The following is a 22,396-nucleotide window of genomic DNA, read 5'->3' on the forward strand; positions in this document are numbered from 1 at the left end:
GAACCCATTCAGTTGTTGACTTGTTGATCCCACACACACCGCTCAACCCATCCTCTCTCTTTCTCCTTCTCCCAATCCTCTTGATTCTATAACCCCCTTTTTTTTCTTCGGAATCACCTTCAAAATGCGTGAGATTGTATGTGGCCCCCATGAGACGCGTCTATGTCTTTGTTTTCTTTCCCCTGAACCACCCCCACTCGTTCTAAACAGATCTTTTGCTAACGCCCAATGCTCCATAGGTTCACCTCCAGACCGGCCAGTGTGTAAGTGCGACCCAGACGATGGATAATTGTGTCGATATACCTTTGGACTGGGACTAAATTGGACTTGAATAACAGGGTAACCAAATTGGTGCCGCCTTCTGGTACGTGCCCGGCTGATATCGAAGCTTTTTTTCCCGCGTCATTTATTCACAATTTACTAACTGGCTTTCAGGCAAACCATCTCCGGCGAGCACGGTCTCGATGGCGATGGACAGTAAGTTGCATGTTGGGTTTGTTGCGGTGAATTGGGCAGCTGATGTCTCGTTAGGTACAACGGTACTTCCGACCTCCAGCTGGAGCGCATGAACGTCTACTTCAACCATGTGAGTACAGGATGACAAGGTTGTCTGCCAGGGCATTATCTGACTAGGATCTCTTGACCACACAGGCCCACGGTGACAAGTACGTTCCCCGTGCCGTCCTCGTCGACTTGGAGCCCGGTACCATGGACGCTGTCCGTTCCGGTCCTTTCGGCAAGCTCTTCCGCCCCGATAACTTCGTCTTCGGTCAGTCCGGTGCTGGTAACAACTGGGCTAAGGGTCACTACACTGAGGGTGCCGAGCTCGTTGACCAGGTCCTCGATGTCGTTCGCCGTGAGGCCGAGGCTTGCGACTGCCTCCAGGGTTTCCAGATCACCCACTCTCTCGGTGGTGGTACCGGTGCCGGTATGGGTACACTCCTGATCTCCAAGATCCGTGAGGAGTTCCCCGACCGTATGATGGCCACCTTCTCCGTCGTTCCTTCCCCCAAGGTGTCCGACACCGTTGTTGAGCCTTACAACGCTACCCTCTCCGTCCACCAGCTCGTTGAGCACTCCGACGAGACCTTCTGTATCGATAACGAGGTATGCAACGCGTGGAAAGAAGCAATGGCATCATGCTGATCAATCTAGGCCCTGTACGACATCTGCATGCGTACCCTCAAGCTGTCCCAGCCCTCGTACGGTGACCTGAACCACCTCGTCTCCGCCGTCATGTCCGGTGTGACTACCTCCCTCCGTTTCCCCGGTCAGCTCAACTCCGATCTCCGCAAGCTCGCCGTCAACATGGTGCCCTTCCCCCGTCTGCACTTCTTCATGGTCGGCTTCGCTCCCCTGACCAGCCGCAGCGGCCACCAGTACCGCCAGGTCAGCGTTCCCGAATTGACCCAGCAGATGTTCGACCCCAAGAACATGATGGCTGCTTCCGACTTCCGTAACGGCCGTTACCTCACCTGCTCCGCTCTCTTCCGCGGTAAGGTCTCCATGAAGGAGGTTGAGGACCAGATGCGCAACATCCAGAACAAGAACCAGAGCTACTTCGTTGAGTGGATCCCCAACAACGTCCAGACCGCTCTGTGCTCCGTTCCCCCCCGTGGCCTCAAGATGTCTTCCACCTTTGTCGGAAACTCCACCTCCATCCAGGAGCTCTTCAAGCGTATCGGTGACCAGTTCGCTGCTATGTTCCGTCGCAAGGCTTTCTTGCATTGGTACACTGGTGAGGGTATGGACGAGATGGAGTTCACTGAGGCCGAGAGCAACATGAACGATCTTGTTTCCGAGTACCAGCAGTACCAGGAGGCCTCCATCTCCGAGGGCGAGGAGGAGTAGTAAGCATCCATCCATCTCCCATTTTGAAATGAATTCCAACTAACCTTTCTTCCAGCCTCGCTGAGGACATTGTCGACGAGGAGGTCTAAATAAGTCTCCCTGAGATTTGTTCATAATACCCTTGTCAAGCCTACATTCTCTACCATTCGGACCGGCTTTGTGGGCTTGCGCCCCGAACCCAATTTGTTTGAGCGCTCCTAATTTACTTTTTTTCTGTCTATCTTCCTACTCGGCTTGGGTCTTTTGTTCGATCCCTCCAGAATAGCACATAGTGGAAAAGCAATTGACAATCTGATTTTCCAATTCTTTACTTGTAGTTGACTCGTTGCCCGTCGTATGTGCCCCGTTGCTGCCGTCCTCGCTGGTTCTTTGGTTGTCGTTGAATCCTTCCAAGGTTTTTTTTTTTATACTCCTGGATACGAAAGCATGGAAGCACGAGCATATATTTTTAGACCGACGTTGCTGCTGTGTATTCGCTGGTGTCGGGAATATTCAGGTATCATAGATTGCTGTCTGTACTCAGCACCTTGAACTGTGTTCCATGTTAGCCTGTCCCAAGGTCATTCGCGAGTCTGCCTCAGTATGTTTTGCGGCAAAAGTTGGAAAGCGTGTCTCGGCTTGTGGGTCAGGAAAAGCTTGGCTGTTGAGGCTGCAAGAACACATCTGAACGAAATGAGTGAAATGAGCTACGTCAGAAGCATCGGGAGATTTCAGTGTCCGAGATATTCAACGCTATGGACATATGCCATGAAAATAGCCAAGGTTGATACACTCCAACCATATATCAGAGAAATCCCCAGCTCCTACAGTTGAAAAGCTTCAAGACTACACCGATGACAACCGAGTTCTCCAAGCCACCATAGCTAAGTAAGCCAATCAAAAGACTACTCAACATGACCCCCTTCCCTCAAGAGCCCCCAAGCCATCTGCAGCGAATCACCACAGAAGAGAGTGTGGATATAGTACTTTGGATCACAGGACAAGAGGAAGGCATTTTTCACGAAAGCAAAGCAGAGCTTGAGCAGATCAGCCCCCGCGCGCAGGGTACAAATCTGAGCATCGTATTAGATCATGAGAAAGCCGCCCTGTGCAGCATTCCCTAGGATGCATTGTCGGAGCTTTCCAGTATGCGACTTACCCCATAGGGAAGTATGGCGCGGATCACAGGCACGGAGAGACGACTACCAGCCTGTGTGTGATGCTCATGAGATGCTCCATTCAAGATGTTTGGAGATGATGTTACGTGAATCGACGAGAATGGGTTTGATACAGGGGCGAGTTGACCATGGCCAAGCTGCGGGAGGTATCCAAGCTCGGTGCTTCATGGTATTGTTGGATTTCCCATTGGCTCAGAAGCAGCTCGGTGCCTTGATTGCTGCGGAATGCCCATTACCGGGTCTCCTGGAGTCGTACACCCGGCAGGACAGGGTGATGTCAGGTTCAACAGCCTGGCGACGCACTGGCCTTGACTTTTTTCCCTTATATCTATCATACCAGAGCTCTCCTTGTCCTCGGGTTACGGTGATTCTTTTTCCTCTCTTCTCTCTCTCTGATCTTGTATAGCTGTAGATTTACGACATCCAGTATATACTGCCAACTCTGTTTTGAAACGGAGTAGGAGTTCCCTGAACGGGCTATTCTCGACCTACCTTGATCCCAGCTCTCTCCGCGGAAGAATGAAGCTCGAAGATGTTGAAAGAAAGGGTGACAGCTCTCCTTCTGTTGAGAGTGTGTCTCAATTTGAACTCAATAAAAGTGCCTCCAACAGTTCCTCCAATGCTACAACTGTCGAAAAGCCCGAACTTGAGCCGCCTCGATCAAGAATCCAGCGATTGATTGCTCGTTTAAAGAGTGTGGAGAGCCGGGGCATTGAACGGGTTCCTCTCGAAGATCGAGAAGAAATTACACCGTCGACATCGCTGCATATGATGCTCATGTGGTTCAGTATGACACTTGCCACGAATAATATTGTTGCCGGGTCTATGGGGACACTTGTCTTAGGGCTCAGCTTTAAAGACGCAGCCTTGTGTGCCATTTTTGGATGTATAGCCGGTGCCAGCATCATTGGTTATATGAGCACATGGGGTCCTAGAAGTGGGAATCGAACTCTAGTATGTGAATATGTCACAGTGTGTGTCTGTGGATAACCGAATGTTAATGACTTCGCAGATCGTGGCCCGTTATTTCATGGGTTATTATCCCAGCAAAGTGTGCTGCGTTCTCAATATCTTCACCAACGTCGGGTACAGCATGGTGAACAGCGTTGTCGGCGGCCAGATCCTATCAATGGTCTCCGGGGGCCAATTATCAGTAATAGTGGGCATCATTATCGTCGCAGGCGTCAGCCTGGCCATGGCATTATTCGGCATGCGCATCTTCCAAATATATGAACGGTAAGATCAACATCCCAGACTAGCCCGAGCACCGCTAACCAGAAGACAGAGTTGCTTGGTTACCCCAGCTCATGGTGATTTGCGTTATCCTGGGCTCAGCAGGACCTCACTTTGACTTTAATATCCAAACAGCCTCACCGGAGTCTCTCAACGCCAAGCGCATCACCTTCTTCTCTATAGTCCTGTCTCTCGGTCTTGCGTGGGCTCCCCTCGCTGCAGACTACTATGTCTACTACCCACCCCAGATGAAGCGCTGGCGAACATTCCTCATGACGGTTCTCGGCGCCGCGCAGGCCATGTCCATCACTCTCCTCGTCGGCATCGGACTGGGCACCGCGGTTGCCAGCTCCACATACTATTCCAGCAAATACGGCACAGGCCCCGGAGGCCTGCTGATGACAGCCTATGACAGCCTGGGCGGGTTTGGCAAGGTCTGCGCTGTGATCAATGTCCTTGCCTTGGTTGCAAACAATACCCCTGGGGCGTACTCGATGGGCATCAACTTGCAAATGCTGGGTGGATTTCTCGGCAGGGTCCCAAGACCTCTTTCTACGACTCTTGCGACTATTGTCTATGCTGCGTGTGCAATGGGGGGCCGTAACTCTCTTTACAGTGTTTTCAAATCTTTCTTGCCTCTTATTGGATACTGGACTGTCATCTACGTGATGGTTGTCGTTCTGGAGGATGCTATTTTCCGTCGGCGAAATGGATATGATTGGTCTGCGTGGAACACGCGCTCTCAGTTGCCGATGGGTCTTGCGGCAAGTTTTTCTTTCTTTGTTGGGTGGGCTGGTGCGATTGTTGGTATGGTATGTTTGAACTCGGACGCCTTATTTCATTGTACTGCGCTAACCTGCGGCCCTAGTCTCAAGCATATTATACAGGCCCGATCGCGCGCCTCGCCGATGGGGCTGATTTGGGTCTTTGGCTGGCTGCGGGCTTTACTCTAGTGGCCTTCCCTGCGTTGCGGGTATTGGAGCTGCGGTATATCGGTCGCTAAGTGCGGGTCAAGGATAATGAACAGCGAGTGGTTGACGATGCCGCTGTTAGGTCGAAGAGTATATAGTACGGCAAGTATAAAGGGCATGGGAACGTTTCAAGCTGCACAGGGCTTTATAATTGTTAAAATACATTCATCTCCTGTGATTTTTCTGTGGCTTCGGTTAGTAGTCAAATAGTCAAATGAACGGTCTGATCTGCTTCCAATGTGTCAACCGAGGGCGCTTTTGATCTGCAATATGTGCGTTCTGGTTGGTCGATCAGCTGCGCCATGGAGTGTAGTGTAGATGCGTGGCGCGAACTGGATCCGGGGTCCCCAGTCCGCGGCCTATCAGGGTAGTCGTGCTTGTCAGTTCATTTCTGGAGCCTGGATATATCGTAAAAATCAGGGCTCATAGATCTGACAGCAGTCGCATATATAGAAATATCTCTCTTCATCCCTCCATTCTTTGTTTTGTGTCGGAGCCATCTATGAGCGCCGATCCCTTCCTAAAACTGCCCAGCTCAGAGACTATTCCAACTTCAACTTTGCCTTCGATTTCAATTGTTTCCTCATCCTCGACTCGGGGGACAACTGGCACAGGTCTGTTCTGCAAACTTCTGCTGTATTCAACATGGACTACTCCCTGAACGACACCAGTACGGTGTCGCAGGAATCTCTTCTATCCGAGGCTGCCAGAACTCTCATCTCCCCGCACAAGCTGCTCACCTATACGGTATGCCTTGTCCTCGCCTGGCCAGTAGTAGCATACACCCTACGCAACCAACGTGTACGAAGCCTCCAAAAACAATATCCATATCCAACTCGCGCCTCAATGTCCAAAATGACCGACGAACACGCCTTCCAAATTCAAAAACAAGTCGCCCAGCTAGAATTCCCATTCATATTCATCAAGTCGCTCCAGTTCGCTTTGTTCAGAGTACGAACTGCCAATCCCAATCTTTGAGATTAAAATATGATAATACTATGTATTCAATATTCAATATGCTAATTTTCAAAAAGACCTACGGCATCCCCACTATCTCAGCCCTCTTAACCAGAACAAGCCAGTTCTCCAACCCAGAAACATCCCTCAAGCGCTACACAGATACAAGCGCCCTCGTTCAAGAAATGGTCGGCAACAATCCAACATCCAAACGCGCTTTCCTCGGTCTTGCGCGTACCAGATACCTGCATCGCGGGTATCGAGCCTCTGGCCAAATCCCCGAGGAGGATATGCTCTACACGCTGGGATTATTTGCTTTGCAGCCTATCCGATTCATTGCCAAGTTCGAGTGGCGTACGTTGAGTGAGATGGAACGGTGTGCCATTGGCACTTTTTGGAAGAGTGCCGGTGATGCTCTTGATATCAGCTACGACGCATTGCCTTCCGGGAGCAGTAAGAGTGGATTCCGAGATGGGATTCATTGGCTTGAGGAGATAGATGAGTGGTGTGAGGAGTATGAGGCTCGTTGTATGCTTCCTCATGTTAAGAATCGTGAGGTTGCGGATCAGACGACTGCTGTTTTGCTTTATATGCTCCCGAAGTTCATGCATCCTGTGGGACTGCAGTTTGTTTCATTCATGATGGATGAGAGGCTGAGAAAAGCTATGCTGTGAGTTTCGATGCTTTTACTGTCTGTTCAGCACCTAACAACACGTCCAACAAAAGCTACGACCCCCCAACCCCATTCTGGAGCTCACTTTTTTCAATGCTCATGACATCCCGCAAACTATTCCTCCGCCACTTGATGCCTCCGAGACCATCTTTCCTGCGCTATCAGTCATTCACTGAAGAGCCAGACGAGTACGAGCGCTTCTTCCTCACAAAATGGGAAGCGGCCCCTTATTATGTCAAGCCGACTCTCTGGAATCGCTGGGGTCCAACAGCGTGGCTGACCTGGGCCCTTGGGAGACCTGTTCCTGGCGATGAAGGTGATAAGTATTCCCCTGCTGGGTATGTTATTCCGGATATTGGGCCGAAGGAGCTTGAGGGTAGAGGAAGAAAGGAACTGGAAAATTATTTGGCTCAGATGAAGGACTATCGGACTGGGAAGTGTCCTTTCCATTGATTTTACTGGTATAGGTGCTTAGTTGGCGAAGAATTCCAGATAAAGAGAGTGAGATGGAAAAAGATTGAACAATATATGGAAGTCAGACAAGTATTGACATCGCCTCAACACGTCAAATACTCCTAGGGTCTAACAACGGATCAGTAATCGCACACCCCCTAGCCCTAACCCAGACATCAACAACCTTCGCAGCCTGCCCATCCAAATCAGAATCAACAACAAGATACCACCCATAGTAAGCCCCCGTAACACAAGCATGATTAGGAAAGATCTTAACAACCTGCCCAACCCTCAGCGGAATCTTTTTCTTCCCCGAGCCACCCTCCCAGCCAACAATAGCATGCTCCTGGCTGATCCTCTTCACAATCAACCTCTCATTCGCATCCCCATCACCCCCATCTCTCCTCCAAGAAGAAACAACCCCCCACCCTTCATACCCAGCACAAGGCTCCCGACCCAACGCCAGAGTGCCAGCAGCAACCAGCACCTCAGCAGTCTCTCTCTCGTCATCATTATAAACAGAACAAACCTCAGCAAGAACCGAAAGCGCAACATCACGCTCCACACCGCGTCTCCCCAAAACAGCATTCGTGCACACCTGCTGCATATCCAAAATAGGATAAACACCGGCATGAAGCTCCACAGAAACATCATCCCCACCAAGCAACCCTCTCAATTCAACAGCCTCTTCACAAGAATCACCCCCCAAGATCAAATTCTGCGACGAAACAACCTGCGGCGTCGCCCCAACACTCAGCACCAGCTTCCTCTTCTCCAACTGCGGAAACAGAAGCGCATTCCCAGCCAGCGCGTCCCTCAACCCCCGGATCTCCGTGCTCAACGCCCTCATCGCTTCCTGCGGCGAGGAGCCATTGTAGCTGAGACTATTATGCGAGTACAGACCGAGCAAATGCACGACCCCGCGTTCCTCGCCCTGGACAATCTTCTCGAGGAGGCCGTTCTTGTTCAGCGATGAGGGCGGCAGTCCGGCCCGGTGATACCCCGTGTCAACCTTGACGAAGATGCGGACTGGGCTGGCGGTTTCCTTGGCCAGGATCTCCAGGGAGGACAGCTGGTCTGGGTGGTCGATCATTAGGGAGAGGGTTGCTTGGCCTTTGTTTTTGGATAGTTCTTTTGTTATTCTTGCTAGACGGGGGATTTGAGAGGGGATTAGGGGGATGCCGTAGAGGATATTCGTTTCTTTTGTTTTTTGGAGGGTTTGCATGAGTGGGATCATGGTTTCGATTTCCAGCGGCGTGGAGGCTATGAAGTTTGCTGTTGGGGCGTTGTTTATTTGGAGAGCGGCGATTTCGGGGGTCTGGGATTTGTTGGTTGTTGGTTTTGAATGTTTGAAAAAAGGATATTGGGATGGGGTTTTTGGTTTTTTTACCTTGTGGGTTTTGACGTGTGCTCTGAAGCCGACGTTCAGGGCTTTTACTGTCTGCTGCATGGCTTCGCAGTGGCGGCGGATGATTGCTACGTCCAGGATTACTGCAGGTTTGGGTACATCTTGTATATCCTTGCCGATATAGAATTGTTGCAATTCTGCTTGAGATGCCATGATGAAGGGATCGGTAAATGTTTGAGCGAGCGGGAAAAGTGAAGAAGGGAAGAAGAGAGCTTGAAGAGGGGAGGTTGAAGCCCTTATAGATATGTGGGGGCGGAGGATGACAACTCCGCGGTGAACGCCGCGGTCAAGTTCAAGTCCACCTGAGACACCGTCGGAACGTGGAATACAACAGAATCATAATGAAATATATTCAGAGAAGCTTGGATTGAGCAATTAAAAAGGAAAGCAGAGAGTATGCCAAGTTGCACCCATGGTACGCCGTGAAAAAAAAAAAAATAAGAAACCAAAAGGCCAAACCAGGCCCAACCAACATGCAAATGATAGTAAGAGTCCCAAGCGGTATCTATGCATAGTTTTGAACAACCAAAAGCGTTGCGCCTAGCCCTTCCGTGCACCAAAATGAAAGACAAGTAAAATCGACAACAATGAGAGCGAGAAGACAGAATGAAAATTACAAGTTCGGCATGGCGGAGAGAATGAGAGGGGAAGATATTGAGGATGGAGATAGGTAGAGGGGGGTGGTAAAGCTCAGTCAGGTAACAATTAAACCTGCGACTGGCTGTGACTAGATCTCGACCGCTGAGACAGCGAGCGACGGCCACGGCTTGAAGGAGCACGCTCCGGCGGCGCATGTTCGAAGAACGGAGTAAGATCCGGGTTCTGACTGGGCGGGATTTTGGACGTAGCAGAGTACTCGTTCAAGAGTTGGTCATTGGCATCAGTATCGGGATGCACTTCGATGCCAGGTTCTCTGTCCAAACCACCGTGGGGACCACCCGTAGTTGGGAACATGATAGAGTCAGCCTCGCCATGTCCACGCTCGATGGGAGACCAGCCCGCAATACTGCCAGCGACGATACCGGCCATTGCAGCGGCAGGGCCGAAGGTCGAGTTTGAGCGAGAGCGGGTGTTGCGTCTAGAGCGGGACTCTGGGGTCAAAGGTTGCGGCGTTGGGATGTCATGGTCGTTGTCACCATTTGGTGTTGGGGGAGACGGGGAAGAGTCTCTGGAACGGGAGCCACTGCGGGATCGGGGAAGGAGTTCCTGTGGGTGTTGCAGCTTGTGGCGGATGTGGCGAAGACGACCACCACGGACGCGCTTGATAAATGCGAGCTGGTCCCTGATTTCTTCCAGTGCTGGGTTCCATTCGTATTGGCGGTCTTCGTCGGAGACGACTAACTCGGGGCCCTTGTCGCGAGACCAGAAATTGGGGATGAGTCCGCTGATGAATTCGTCTGGGATCAGACGGATGATCACGGCGATGGGGAGAGAGATTGCGCCAAGGACGAGACTGACAGCCCACTGGGAGCCTTGGTCAAGTCGCTTGACAGAGAAAGCGGCGCCACCAATGAAGATGATTAGGACCTGTCCTCCGATGATGATGATTTGGATACCGATGAACCAGCTGTTCTTCCAAATACGCTCCATGATATTGAGTTTGTTGTCGATGCGACGGGAGTTGTACTGGTTGAAAATCTGCATGAAGACGAAGGTGTTGAAGACCACAGTCTGCATGTGGTCCTCATCCCACGAGAAAATCTTGTTTCCAGCAAAGTTGAGAACGAAAGTCACAACTAGTTGGTAGATGGACTGTCCGATGATCATCTTCCACATGGTCAAAGTAATGAGCGGGTCTGATTTCGATTCAGGTCTGCGGTCGAGAACAGTCGGTGTCGGAGGATCTGTGGCCAAAGCAAGAGCAGCAAAGGTATCCATAATCAAGTTGACCCACAGCAACTGGACTGCACTGAGCACGGAATCCTCTTCATCGCTAGCAACAGCAGAGACGAAGGTAAGGATAACGGCAGTGATGTTGACAGTGATCTGGAATTGCAGGAACTTCTTGACAGCATCGCTAACAGTACGACCCCAAGCCATGGCCTTGACGATAGAAGCAAAGTTGTCATCCATAAGAATAATATCAGACGCCTCCTTGGCAACCTCGGTACCAGTGATACCCATAGCAAAGCCGACATCAGCAGTCTTAAGAGCCTGAGCATCGTTGGTACCATCACCAGTGACAGCGACAGTCTCACCAAGCTTCTTGAGCTGGTTGACCAAGATCTTCTTGTCTTCTGGACTGGACCGGGCAATGACCTGGAGTCTGGGAATGATCTGATTCATTTGGCGAGTGCTCAGCTTACGGAACTTGGGGCCTTCAATGGCGATACCACCAGGTGTGTAGATACCACACTCCTTGGCAATAGCCTTGGCTGTCATAATATTGTCACCAGTGACCATGCGGACAAATACACCAGCCCGCTGGCATGTGTGCACGGCCTCGGCGACGCCTGCTCGGAGAGGATCTTGAATACCATAGATACCCAGCACTGCCATATCTTTGAAGATAGGCTCGAAGAGGGCCTGGTTGCGGTCGGTTTCCGAGGTCGGGGCTCCACGGGGTGGCCATTGCTCAAAGTCACGGTAGACGAGGGCAATGCAACGAAGAGAGCGCGAGGCGTAGTTGGTCATGATGGTATCCAGGGTAGTCTTGTTCTCCTCTGAGAGTGGAGCCTCAGACAGAGTGTCAGTAGGATCACCGACGATGCGACTCGAGTGAGAGATCAGGATTTCAGCAGCGCCCTTGACCAGCATTCGGTATTTGCCGTTCTCTAACTGCATCACCACTGCCATGCATTTCCGTCCAGAATCGAATGGATACATCTGTACCATCTTGCCGTTGGCTTTGGCCTCGCTGAGAACACCCATTCCGAGGTTATCCCTGGCAAAAGTCAAGAGAGCAGTCTCGGTCTTGGAACCAATGAACGTCTTCACTCCTTCAACTTCGCCTTCAAAGGCAGTGGAATTGTAGACAATCGACTGGAGCAAAACATCCTTAACTGAATCAGACAGCGTAGACACAAATTCTTGAGCGGAAATCTCAGAGGAGTCCTCGGGGGACACACCAGAGTACTTTCCAAACCGTGACGAAGTACCCAATGTTGCAGCCACTGCTGTCATTTTATTTTCCGTGAGAGTTCCTGTTTTATCAGAACAGATCGTGGTGGCACCGCCCATAGTTTCACAAGCTTTGAGAAAGCGAACCAAATTGTTGTCCTTGATCATTCGTGTTGTTGCAAAGGCGAGAGCAAGCGTGACAGCCAGTGGTAGTCCCTCTGGCACAGCGACGACGACGATAGTAACAGCGACAATGAAAATCTGCAAGAAGGCTTGACCCTTGGCGTCTGCACCACCGTCGATATCCTTGAGTCGGACCAGAAATTTGATGAAGAGAACGATGAAAAGCAAGAGACCAGAGGCGAGACCGAGTTTGGCGATATACTCAGCCAGCACGTTGAGCTTAGTTTGCAAAGGCGTGGTCTCACCCTCCTCTTGGAGGGACATCATTGTCCGTCCATGAGTCGAGTTCGTTCCAGTAGCTGTCACCAAAAAGGTACCAACGCCCTCAGACACCTTGGCACCGGAGATAATAAAAGGATCCATCTTCTTCAGATCTTCATGGTGCTCGATCGTCCGATAGACTTCTTCGCCGGCAGTCTTTCGAAGAACGTCCGACTCGCCGGTTGCTGAGGATTCGTCGCACTTGAGGTCGTGGCCTTCAATCAGGATTCCGTCCACAGGGACCATATCACCCGGTTCCAAAAGCATCACATCGCCAACCAAGACATCATGGACCGAGACTTCTTCAATTTTGCCAGATCGGGTGACCTTGACTTGTCGGTTTTCTTTCTTCTTGTTGAGTTTCGCAAATTGCCGTTCCTTTTGCCAATCATTGGCAGCGCCGACAACGACCACGATAATAATGGCCACCAGAATTGCCAAACCTTCCACCCATTCAACACCAGGCTCACCCGGTTTGGCTGGATGAAGCGACTGCGGGATACCCACAGCAAGGGAAATAATAGCCGCAATCGTCAACAAGATCAAGACCTTGTCGTTGTACGCAATCCAAGCAAGCTCCCAAATGGACTTCAATTTCCGCTCTGGCAGCTTATTGTCACCGAAAATGCGTCGTCGATCGGTATACTCCTCGTTGCCCGTCGTCACTATCGGGCCCTCGGTGGCAGCAGGTGGCGACTGGTTCGATGATACAGACTTGGGCGTCTGCTCAGGTGATACAGCGGCATCAAAGCTAATGGAGCCGTCCAAGGTTGATTCATCCACACTCAGCCCACTGCGGACATCAGTCCGCAGCCCCTTTCCAGACCACGCAAGCCACCCAGCGCCCGGAACGCGCCGAAGCTCTTGGGATTGAGCAGCTTATTCAATTGGCCCGGCGAGAAGGCGAACTTGTTATCTTCGACCTCAAACTCCGATTCGCGGCCGGGGTCTGGGTTCAGCGCGTCTTCGTCATCGACATTGTGGTTCTTGATCAGTTCCGCCCTTGAGCCTTGCGATGTGGATGTCACGTATGTCTCGCCGCCGTAAGTGCTCGATGTCTGGCTTGTGTCCTCTGACTCGAGGGAGTTGCCTCGGGACCGCGCTCCGGGCACGGAGAGGAAGTTCGAGTGTGTCTCGGGCACCTTCTTGGGCGAGGAGATGTTGTGGGGGGATGTTGGGCGGTTCTCGTGATCTCGACCTTCCGATGAGGCATTTGAGCGCAGGGAGGCTGGAGACCGCATCTCTGTTGGGGAAGCGCCGTTGTTTAGGAGGGCGCTTGTGTCGCTGTGGGCATTCTCTGTATAGGTCTGGATGGAAGGGTGCGCTCCGGCGACTTGAGCTGGGGGTTGGAAGGGATCCGGGCCGTTCACGGCCGAGGTATCGATCGTGATGGTTGGCGCGCGCTCTCGACGTAGGGGAGCCGACTGTTGAGTCGGCTCATCGAGTGAATCGGACATGATTTCAATCCGAGCGCGGTTCACGCGACAGTGGAGCAGTTGATAGGCTCATAGATGGGATCAACTAGAGGCCGTAAGGGAGTTGAGTGAGGAAAGTAAGGAAGAAAAGGAGATGTACATGACACCCCTGGTCCACATTGGTCTCGAACTTAAGATTCATCACTTCTGGTCTCCCGCATCTCCACAGCACAGCCCCAGACCGGAGCACCTTTGCTACAGTATGAGGCGATTCTTCTACAGCTCTACCGTTTAACTCTAGAACATTTATATGAACATCGACATGAATAAGACCGTTCTATCTAGGTGAGCCACTACCTGATGGTTTTCATCCCTAGATTACAGAGTTTTTCTCATTTGTTTGGCAAATCCCTCTTGCACTGCCTCACTGTGCCAAGCCTCCAATAGGGGCCAACTAAATTACGGGTCGGCTGAATGTCAATTATATGAAGTCTACAGTCAGTTAGTGGAATATCTTGCGGACTTTAGGCTTTTCACCTAGCCGAACAGTGTCAGTGGTGACGTTTCCTCCTAACTGGGCTTATGATGCTCACGACTTGACTACTATGTAACCTCAAGGAACTACGTCCCGAACCCCCATGGCAAAATAGAACAGCCCCAGTGGCAAGACAAACAGTCCAGATTGGCTTGATATCAAGCTCCAAAACTGCCCAGCACATCCCAAGCCAGAAACAAGCTGTAGGAACATCTCGTACTGTGGAAGTATACCTTACGCCAATCTGATATCATCCCCCCATCTCCCCCCATCTTTTACACAGCCACGCAAACCCACAGAAGATCCAATCCAAGCAAATCACAACTTCATCCAAGTCATCCAAATCCCCAACATGTCGCCCAAACACATGTACGGCCTCACCGCCGTCCCAGCATCCTCCACCAAACTACTAACCAACAACAAACCCCCTCAAGCCCCAATCCCCATCCCCGTCCACAAAACCCCAATCCCAAACACCCCACTGGCCCAGCGCATCAACAGCTACGCGCGCCACCATCTCCGCGAGGAAACATACAACCACTCCCTCCGGGTCTACCACTACGGCCTAGCCATCAAAGCATACCGGTTCCCGGCATCTCAATTCCCCGAATGGGAGTTCGACGATGAGACGTATTTCCTTGCCTGTGTATTGCATGATATTGGGACGACGAGGGAGAATCTGAATGCGACGAAGTTGAGTTTTGAGTTTTACGGTGGGATGCTTGCGTTGCGGGTCTTGCAGGAGGTGAATGTCAATCCAGCTCATGCATGTACTGGTGCTGGTGCTGGTGCTGGTAATGCGGACAAGGTGGAGATTGGCACCGGGACTGGCTTGGGCATTGGTGCCAGCAATGTCGGCGGCCCGGCTGCGACGACCACCCCGACGAATAGCAATTCTACGGCGCCGCGCGCTCAGGCGGAGAGTGTAGCCGAAGCTATTATTCGGCATCAGGATTTGTGCCATGTAGGCTGCATTACGGTTGTGGGTCAGCTTTTGCAGTTGGCGACGATCTTTGGTAAGTGGACAAAATCTTGTCACTTCGTATATCTTGTCCTTTTTTTTGAAGACTTTACTGTATGCTTTGGCCAAGTCATGGCTTGGGCATTGTTGACTGACGGGATGTGCTTCTCCATTGATGATACGTCATATTCTACTGTGCATGTACTGTACATGTACTGTACATTAAGTTATCCTTGATGTTGTCTTGCCACCTGGTTTGGTTCTACACGCTAATCGTCTCGTCTGTGACTCTAGATAATACTGGGGCTTATGCGGATCTCGTTCATGCTGATACCATCAAGGATGTGTGTGCGCATTTCCCGCGGATGCGCTGGAGTGGTTGCTTTGCTGCGACTGTTCAGGAAGAGATTGGGCTGAAGCCCTGGGCTCATAGTACTGCTTTGGGTGAGGACTTCGAGGAGAAGGTGCTTGGCAATCAGTTGATGGAGCCTTATGAGTGAACGGTGAAAAGAAAGGTTCTGAGGTTTGTGTTTGGTGATGTTGCAACTGATCGACAGGGAAGCTACTATAATGACGGACAATACTGATACTTGATACTTTGTTACAAATTGATGACAATGTTACTTTCAAGGGATATCAGATTCAGGACTGTCATAAGTGTAGAAATGTAAAACCTGTCCCCCCATTCATTCGTTTGATTGATCCAATCCATATATCAATCCCTTGCCGTTAAAAGACAAGCCCATGCTAATGTACACAGAACATATTGAACCCGCACTCACGTCGACTACAGATCGTGAAGCCGGGTTTCACCTTCTTTCTTGGGGATCTCGATATCCCAGATCTTCAATTCCTGGCCTTTCTCGAAGTGGGTATCCTTGTCTTTGTTGGACAGCTGGAATTCGAGGTTCCGGTTGACCAGTGCCTTACTAGACAATGCCAGTGCATCGACGAGCTCGGCCATGCGCCGGGACTTGGTGAAGGCCTCGGTCAAGTGCTTGAAGTTGGCGACCCACAGTGATACAATCATGCACTGGGTCAGGAGTTCGTGTCTACCAAGGCAGTGGCTGGCGTAGTGCATGGCGTTGTGGTAGTCAAGGACAAGTTCTGGGAGGTAGGTGGTTCGGATCTGTTCGTAGTCTTTTTCTTCGTCGGCATCAGTAGATGTGACGAGCCAGTCGTCGTTGACTACTGCCCCCAGATACTCTTCCATGGCTCCAACACACTCATGCATGTCTTCGGTCATGTCTTTAACAGCACCCGAGTCACGTCGGCGTTTGGTCCTGCGCTAGTTAGTCATGAAAAGAGATAGATTGGGAGCAAACTTACTTGGAAATTTGCTCGTGAATCTGAGCAAACTGTTCCACAGTATCGAATCCGAGGGTCAAGACTTCCAGATCGGACATTCTCTGACACTGGTACCATGCTGCCACCAGTCCAAAGTTGCTGGAATTGGAGATGCTGCGTCGGTGAAGACTGCTCAGACTGTTTCTCTTCTTAGATGGGCTGGTTGGCGCGGACATTTCAATGGCGTTCTCTTGCGGGGGAATCGAAATGATATCGGAGCCGAACTTCTCAATTGAGATATCTGACAACCGCATACGAAGACTCAGCTCACGAGCAGCGGCAAGCTTGTCGGCAACTAGAAAATTGTAAGTGACTTGAAATCGAAAGAGACAATAACAAAACATACCAAAGAACTTGCGATATAGCCAAGAGCCAAGCTCACAAATCTTGCCCCATTGACCGTCAACGGCACGGAACCATTCCAGACAGCGAATCATTTTCTCATCTTCATCGGCGACAGAAGTTCCGATCAAATCAGTCTTAGGTGAAACAAGTGCCCGAACACCATCTGGTCGTCGGACCACTCTTGAATATCCTGTTACATCTCTGGAGTGATCGATTGTGGGAACGTTGGCACTCAACCACTCCCATTGAACCTCAAGAACGGCCTCGACGTCGATTCCATATCTCCGCATGAGTCTGATTTGCTGCTGTTTCTCTTCGGGGTCGATAATCTCGATAAGAATCTTAGAGAAGACCTTGTTTGCCATCTCAGTGGGAAGAAGAGACACATAAAGCGGAATGAGGTCGAAGAGGCACTTTTCTTCCAGGATGGCTATGTATCCAGCAATGATCACTGAAGCCTGCTCGAAGAAATGGGTGTCTGCACGAGCATAGGCCATCGAGCTAGCCACAATGTAGGTATGCGTAGCAATCTTGACAGCCTCCTCATCATCGGCAGCAATAAGGAATGATTCATCCACAGGGCTATGCGCAAGCTCTGGAACAACGGATGCCTTGCCGTAGTTGGCAGCGCTAAGCTGGGAGACAGCTTGGGCAAGGGCCGGGAAGAAAGAGTCGTAGCCCTTGCTGAGAATGGCGGCTTGGATGTTGCGGAATGGATTCCGTGCTTCGCCGCTGACCCGTTCAACACCTCTGAGGTAGGCAAAGAACTTCTGGAGATCAGCATGACCAGGGGCTTCAGGTGTGAACACTACAGTGGTTCTAGGCGAGAGACTGAGTTTGCGCTGGAACTGTGTGCAGAATCCCCGGTACCGTCGAAGCACAACGCTGTTGAAGTACACGTAAAGATGGTCGTCCCAGCTGCGGCAGACATTGGACGCAGCATCAGTCTCGCCAGAGAGCAGTGAGTAGACTGCTCGCTGGAAGTCATCGGTGTTAGAACTGCGTGTTAGGGCTGCGCAAGCGGCGCGCCATGAATCATTTGCCCGACTGTTCATCAGTCGCGTATGACTATCATTGGTTGGGAATCGAGTCGTCTTGGGAGCATTGTCATCCACGCTAGAACCGCACAAGCTGACAGCCCTCCATCCTTCTAGACGGCCCTCTGCCCACTCACGAATCTTTGTCCAGTTTTCGCCTTGTCTCAGCATCTTCCAGCAAGTCAGCCAGGTGGCACGTTCGTAGATCTCATCCTGGGTTTCCAAGCCGCGTTTCTGTCGAGTAAGAGCATCGGGGTCGAGTTGCGTAACCAGTGGCTTTTGTTCATCGGTACTCAAAAGGGAGCGGGAGATACCAGGGTCAGTCGATTCAAGAGGCTGTGGCCATGCGCGCAGTCGCTTATGACCCTTGATCGCCTCCTTTGTGTAAAGCCAACCGTGTGACCATAGTCCCTGGCCGCGTTCCGAGCGCGCTTCCATTTCCGCGATCAAATCGTCGAAATCCTGTGTGCTGGTCTTGGAGGTCTCCTCTAGCCATCGCATGGCAACAACGCATTCGAGACCATATTGATCGGCGTTCAAGAACTCCTCCCAAACTTCGCGATCAGATGAGTAGCGGTGAAGATTCTGGAAAGCTGTCTGGCGGCCTTCCTTGAAGCTAGCGCGACTGGCGGGATCATCGATGCTGATCAGGTTGAGCAAAAGACGCCAGGTATCAACCTCGAGTTGCAATCGTTGAATTTGCTCTAGTGATTTCACATCACTTGCGCGATAGCTCGCCCGGTGTCGATTGGCGGTTTGTTGTGTTTGGATTTCTTTGATGGCGTTTTTCGCAAGGTCACGGTAGCTCTCCACGAGCTTGTAAGCTGCCTGGACATTCTGGAACTCATCGGTCGTATTTTTGCGCTTGAACTGATCGAGCTTATCGGCGAATGCTTCAATTTGACGAGTGACGCGGTCGGCGGTTCGGCGAAGGGGATGCAGTGCTTCCTGGGCGCCCGCGGCTGTGAACAGTGGGGCATCTGAGGTCAATCAGTACATGTCATTTGAATACTGATGCATAAACCGACCTTGTCCCTTGCCCGGGATTTCGTAAACGGACTGCAGCGCAGGCTCTGGCTCCGACTCCTCAGAGCCGGTCTCCGATTCTTCGTCATTCACGCTCTCCATTTCTTCGTCCATATCTGCATCTTGGTCTTCAGATGTCGCTTCTTTATCTTCCAATCCATCGTTTTCATCATAGGATTCACTCTGATCTTCTTGCTCCTCCACGCTCATGATCTCATTTTGCCTAGGAGGCGGCAATGCCTGGGGAGGTTAGCCGGGACGAGGGTTAAAAAAAAAATTCAACGACATACCTGTGAGAACAGGTTACTCCCGGACGAAGCAGTTCGAGCTGAACGAGTTAAGGGCGCCATGATGAAAGGCGTGACAAGGGAGAGAGAAGCTCTTGAGGAAATGCCGTGTGTTTGTCTCTTTGGTGTTTGTCTCTTATGTGTTTGTCTGCTTTGGCGCGTTGTCACGCTAAACCCAATATAGACTAGCGCCATTAGAGAATCTATTTGAGCAATTTTTTTCCTCCTCCATTCCCCTTCTTCTTTTTTCTTCCACAAATGTCATTAGGCTTTCATTAGAGTCTCGGAACGAGAACTCAATTTTCGTTCAGGTCCTTGAGGCCTCTCAGCGTGCTCAAGATTGTCTTAGAACAATTGCAGTTCTTCAATTAGCCTGGTTTCCTCCATATGGAAACTCAGACCGCAAGGGAATTGTGACATGCCTGTGGAGGCAATTCGTATGTACATCGTAGTTTACAGGGATCTATTTCTTGCTCTCTGTTTCCTGTGCTCGCTGTCTTATCTTCAGACGCAGCAGATTGGCCTTGGGACAGCTGACGGTAGATGCCTGGTCTCCTTGTTGCTGGTAAAACGCATTGCAGCATTCGTATAAGGCGTCGATCTGTGTCTGGCACTTGTCCTCGTTGTACGAATTCTTGGTCAAGCAATCTAGCTTGTGTTAGAGACTGTCGTCATCCCCAGCTGGTTCGCCATTGACGTTACCTTGAATGGCGCACTTGGTATTATTAGCAAGGCCAGGGTATCAAAGTAAGGCTTCAGGAGACATACAGCGCGTGGATGACAGGGTTGGTCATGAGACAGATCTTGTTTAAGGTTCCCCTGCAGCTTCTCAGTATCTATTGGTGGACTTCCTAGTGGCATCTCTTACCATAATGCAAAGCTTCAAAGAAAAGTGTATATTGGGAGATGAATGCTTGAGAGCGGAATCCCTAAGGCAAAATAGTTTCACCGCTCTAAAACCGTGGGGCGAGGCGCTATTCTGCCGCTGATCTCTCTCTCTCTCTCTCTTCTCTCCAACCTCAGCTTATCTTCTTCGCCAGTATCGACTGCTTCAGTCTATCCAGTGAGTTCTTTGTCTTTATCTTGTCATCTGTTTCCCCTTTGAGATCTTTTCTAACCTTCTTTCGACCCTCCAGACAAACTCACTTTCAAACCCCCGCACCATTTTCTTTCCACGAGCATTACCACCAAGGTGAGTCTCCTAGCCTGTCGCCACGTCGCATCTGCGAAGCTAGCCATCTAACGAACCCCAGCAAAAATGTCTGACAAGGAGAGCGCACCACCCACCGAGCACCTGAACATCAAGGTCACGGACAACAACAATGAGGTCTTCTTCAAGATCAAGCGGACCACCCAGCTTAAGAAGCTGATGGATGCATTCTGCGAGCGCCAGGGAAAGCAGATTTCTACCGTTCGTTTCCTATTTGACGGTACCCGTGTCCGCCCTGAGGATTCTCCCGATACCGTATGTTCTTCTTTCTATTTTACCCGCTGTGCAGTGGATCACGGACTAACCACTGTAACAGCTCGAGATGGCCGATGGAGACACCCTGGAAGTCCACCAAGAGCAGATTGGAGGATGCTAAATGTCTCGCTCTATACACGCTCGAGTTGCTATCATGCGGTTGATACTGATGTTCCCCCTCGTGATGGAAGAGGTGACAGAGCTGTTGCGGGTTCTGATAGAAGTTTCATTCATGGCCCAGGCGAGGGAGTTAATATGGCTTGTTTCATGAGACACGAATTTACAAAAGTCGCTCAATCTTCAGGTTGTGGTGCAACTTTCCCTGTTTTAATCCCCTCCAGGCCTGGCATAAATGATCACGTAGGCTGCTAGGTTAGCATGTATGAGATGTATTGGTCAAAGTTAGCGGGTCACGATCTATGCTGCGCTTATTCTTCAGCGCCACCTAACAAGCTATCAGTCAATCGAGTTCAAATTCCAGAGAATGGGAGCATAATTATTATGTCCTCCGCCCAGCTGGACAGAAAGATCTACCTATGCATGGAGCTCCCAAGGTCCCAGACACAACACATCAAAGCGATACCCACCATGCCCTCCACGGACTAGCCAAATGAGCCTCCAAAGGCAATAATATAAACAACCCAGCCCGAACAACAAAGACCCATATGCACAATCTCCAATATGTATTATAGTCAAGACAATCCCAAGCCAACCCCAGTTTAACTATCCCAAACAGCCAGCTTCGCCTTCTCATTCTCCTCGTGAGCCTTGGCGGCCTCCTCCTTCTCCTTCTTCTTCCGCCGAATCTCCTGTTCCTTAACAGAACGATCATAAGCCCTCTGCTCCTCCGTCCTCTTCGGCGCCCGAATCCCCAGCGCACCAGCAATCAACCGCGACGCCACAGCCGTCTGTTTCTCAGGTCGGCGAGCAGGTGCATCTCTCGATGCGGGCGACGATGCTCTGGCACCGGGCTCGCCCCACGGATTCGATGTTTGTGGGGATATAGGTGTTGGCGGCGGGTCGAGGGGACCCTCTGCCGCACTCAGAGTCGGAGAGAGAACAGCATTTTCGCTGCGGGGTTGGAATGCTGTTTCTGATTCCAGTTCTGGTTCTGGTTCATGTTCTGAGTTTGAGTCTGAATCTGCCTCGTCTTCCCATGAATCTGCGACGGGTTTTGCTTTCTTGGTGGCTGCCTTTTTCGTGCTGGATTCGGCGATTGTCTTTGTTGGGCGGGCAATTTCTGGACCTTGTCCCTTTTCGCCGATGGACAGGTTGCGGAGGGTGGATTGGAGCTCGGCGCTTGGATCGGACATGGGGTGTGGATGTATGGGTTTTCAAATTGGGATAGCAGGGGAAAAGTGAAGGTGTAAGTGGGAGGTGAAAGGAAATATGACTGGAATTGTGGGAATGGACGCATATATATAGATCCAGACAACTCGAAATAGAACATGGCGTCAGTGACCGATCGTGGAGAAGGGCTAGACCACTTTGGGATTGGTGCCTGAGGTTGAACAGTAAACCTCGGATCAACTCTTTTTTGTCTTGTGAAACACCTTTTCCTGTAACAAGGCTGAAATTTGGGATTCTGCAGGTCATCTCCCTGGATTTTGAACCGTCCTTGTTGTCAAGGGTGTGGTGATCCTTGCTCGAGTTTCAGGCAGGCTTTTATTCGCCCTGTCCCTAATTAGCGAAGTTTCTTTCAAAGGGCTTGATCCCACTTCCATAAGTATGAAACGCAATCTGTTTCTTACTCGTAGTCTCTGTCGTTTTT

At 50.9% G+C, this 22,396-nt stretch overlaps 12 protein-coding genes across 12 annotated transcripts; 7 read left to right on the plus strand and 5 right to left on the minus strand.

Annotated features, from left to right (window-relative positions):
• Nucleotides 1–124: 124 nt before the first annotated feature.
• N7511_003055 (beta-tubulin) lies at nucleotides 125–2,139 on the plus strand (the record flags this gene model as incomplete). The annotated part of the gene is made up of 8 exons (XM_057125480.1): nucleotides 125–136; nucleotides 240–263; nucleotides 339–364; nucleotides 436–477; nucleotides 532–586; nucleotides 652–1,107; nucleotides 1,156–1,850; nucleotides 1,907–2,139. 8 exons carry the CDS (start codon nucleotides 125–127, stop codon nucleotides 1,938–1,940), a joined length of 1,344 nt encoding a protein of 447 aa, XP_056987639.1. The 3' UTR covers nucleotides 1,941–2,139.
• Nucleotides 2,140–2,744: 605 nt separating this feature from the next.
• N7511_003056 (uncharacterized protein) lies at nucleotides 2,745–2,954 on the plus strand (the record flags this gene model as incomplete). Its single annotated transcript, XM_057125481.1, has 1 exon — nucleotides 2,745–2,954. One exon carries the CDS (start codon nucleotides 2,745–2,747, stop codon nucleotides 2,952–2,954), a length of 210 nt encoding a protein of 69 aa, XP_056987640.1.
• Nucleotides 2,955–4,315: 1,361 nt separating this feature from the next.
• On the plus strand, nucleotides 4,316–5,244 carry N7511_003057 (uncharacterized protein; the record flags this gene model as incomplete). Its single annotated transcript, XM_057125482.1, has 2 exons — nucleotides 4,316–5,053; nucleotides 5,110–5,244. 2 exons carry the CDS (start codon nucleotides 4,316–4,318, stop codon nucleotides 5,242–5,244), a joined length of 873 nt encoding a protein of 290 aa, XP_056987641.1.
• A 984-nt stretch (nucleotides 5,245–6,228) lies between these two features.
• On the plus strand, nucleotides 6,229–6,843 carry N7511_003058 (uncharacterized protein; the record flags this gene model as incomplete). The annotated part of the gene is made up of 1 exon (XM_057125483.1): nucleotides 6,229–6,843. The coding sequence occupies one exon, from the start codon at nucleotides 6,229–6,231 to the stop codon at nucleotides 6,841–6,843; it is 615 nt and encodes a 204-aa protein (XP_056987642.1).
• A 98-nt stretch (nucleotides 6,844–6,941) lies between these two features.
• On the plus strand, nucleotides 6,942–7,295 carry N7511_003059 (uncharacterized protein; the record flags this gene model as incomplete). Its single annotated transcript, XM_057125484.1, has 1 exon — nucleotides 6,942–7,295. The coding sequence occupies one exon, from the start codon at nucleotides 6,942–6,944 to the stop codon at nucleotides 7,293–7,295; it is 354 nt and encodes a 117-aa protein (XP_056987643.1).
• A 112-nt stretch (nucleotides 7,296–7,407) lies between these two features.
• N7511_003060 (uncharacterized protein) lies at nucleotides 7,408–8,856 on the minus strand (the record flags this gene model as incomplete). Its single annotated transcript, XM_057125485.1, has 2 exons — nucleotides 7,408–8,613; nucleotides 8,686–8,856. The coding sequence occupies 2 exons, from the start codon at nucleotides 8,854–8,856 to the stop codon at nucleotides 7,408–7,410; spliced, it is 1,377 nt and encodes a 458-aa protein (XP_056987644.1).
• A 552-nt stretch (nucleotides 8,857–9,408) lies between these two features.
• On the minus strand, nucleotides 9,409–13,664 carry pmcA (putative P-type calcium ATPase; the record flags this gene model as incomplete). Its single annotated transcript, XM_057125486.1, has 2 exons — nucleotides 9,409–13,000; nucleotides 13,060–13,664. 2 exons carry the CDS (start codon nucleotides 13,662–13,664, stop codon nucleotides 9,409–9,411), a joined length of 4,197 nt encoding a protein of 1,398 aa, XP_056987645.1.
• An 845-nt stretch (nucleotides 13,665–14,509) lies between these two features.
• On the plus strand, nucleotides 14,510–15,618 carry N7511_003062 (putative urea hydro-lyase/cyanamide hydratase; the record flags this gene model as incomplete). Its single annotated transcript, XM_057125487.1, has 2 exons — nucleotides 14,510–15,173; nucleotides 15,413–15,618. 2 exons carry the CDS (start codon nucleotides 14,510–14,512, stop codon nucleotides 15,616–15,618), a joined length of 870 nt encoding a protein of 289 aa, XP_056987646.1.
• A 287-nt stretch (nucleotides 15,619–15,905) lies between these two features.
• Nucleotides 15,906–19,223, minus strand: N7511_003063 (nucleoporin Nup84/Nup107 family protein; the record flags this gene model as incomplete). The annotated part of the gene is made up of 5 exons (XM_057125488.1): nucleotides 15,906–16,401; nucleotides 16,448–16,760; nucleotides 16,812–18,827; nucleotides 18,876–19,113; nucleotides 19,164–19,223. 5 exons carry the CDS (start codon nucleotides 19,221–19,223, stop codon nucleotides 15,906–15,908), a joined length of 3,123 nt encoding a protein of 1,040 aa, XP_056987647.1.
• A 400-nt stretch (nucleotides 19,224–19,623) lies between these two features.
• On the minus strand, nucleotides 19,624–20,021 carry N7511_003064 (uncharacterized protein; the record flags this gene model as incomplete). The annotated part of the gene is made up of 2 exons (XM_057125489.1): nucleotides 19,624–19,812; nucleotides 19,929–20,021. 2 exons carry the CDS (start codon nucleotides 20,019–20,021, stop codon nucleotides 19,624–19,626), a joined length of 282 nt encoding a protein of 93 aa, XP_056987648.1.
• A 397-nt stretch (nucleotides 20,022–20,418) lies between these two features.
• On the plus strand, nucleotides 20,419–20,746 carry N7511_003065 (SUMO family protein SMT3; the record flags this gene model as incomplete). The annotated part of the gene is made up of 2 exons (XM_057125490.1): nucleotides 20,419–20,625; nucleotides 20,687–20,746. 2 exons carry the CDS (start codon nucleotides 20,419–20,421, stop codon nucleotides 20,744–20,746), a joined length of 267 nt encoding a protein of 88 aa, XP_056987649.1.
• A 598-nt stretch (nucleotides 20,747–21,344) lies between these two features.
• N7511_003066 (uncharacterized protein) lies at nucleotides 21,345–21,938 on the minus strand (the record flags this gene model as incomplete). The annotated part of the gene is made up of 1 exon (XM_057125491.1): nucleotides 21,345–21,938. The coding sequence occupies one exon, from the start codon at nucleotides 21,936–21,938 to the stop codon at nucleotides 21,345–21,347; it is 594 nt and encodes a 197-aa protein (XP_056987650.1).
• Between the last annotated feature and the right edge of the window lie 458 nt (nucleotides 21,939–22,396).

This window comes from Penicillium nucicola (assembly GCF_028828085.1).
Source record: "Penicillium nucicola strain IBT 29836 chromosome Unknown utg000002l, whole genome shotgun sequence".
Classification (NCBI taxonomy): Eukaryota; Fungi; Ascomycota; class Eurotiomycetes; order Eurotiales; family Aspergillaceae; genus Penicillium; species Penicillium nucicola.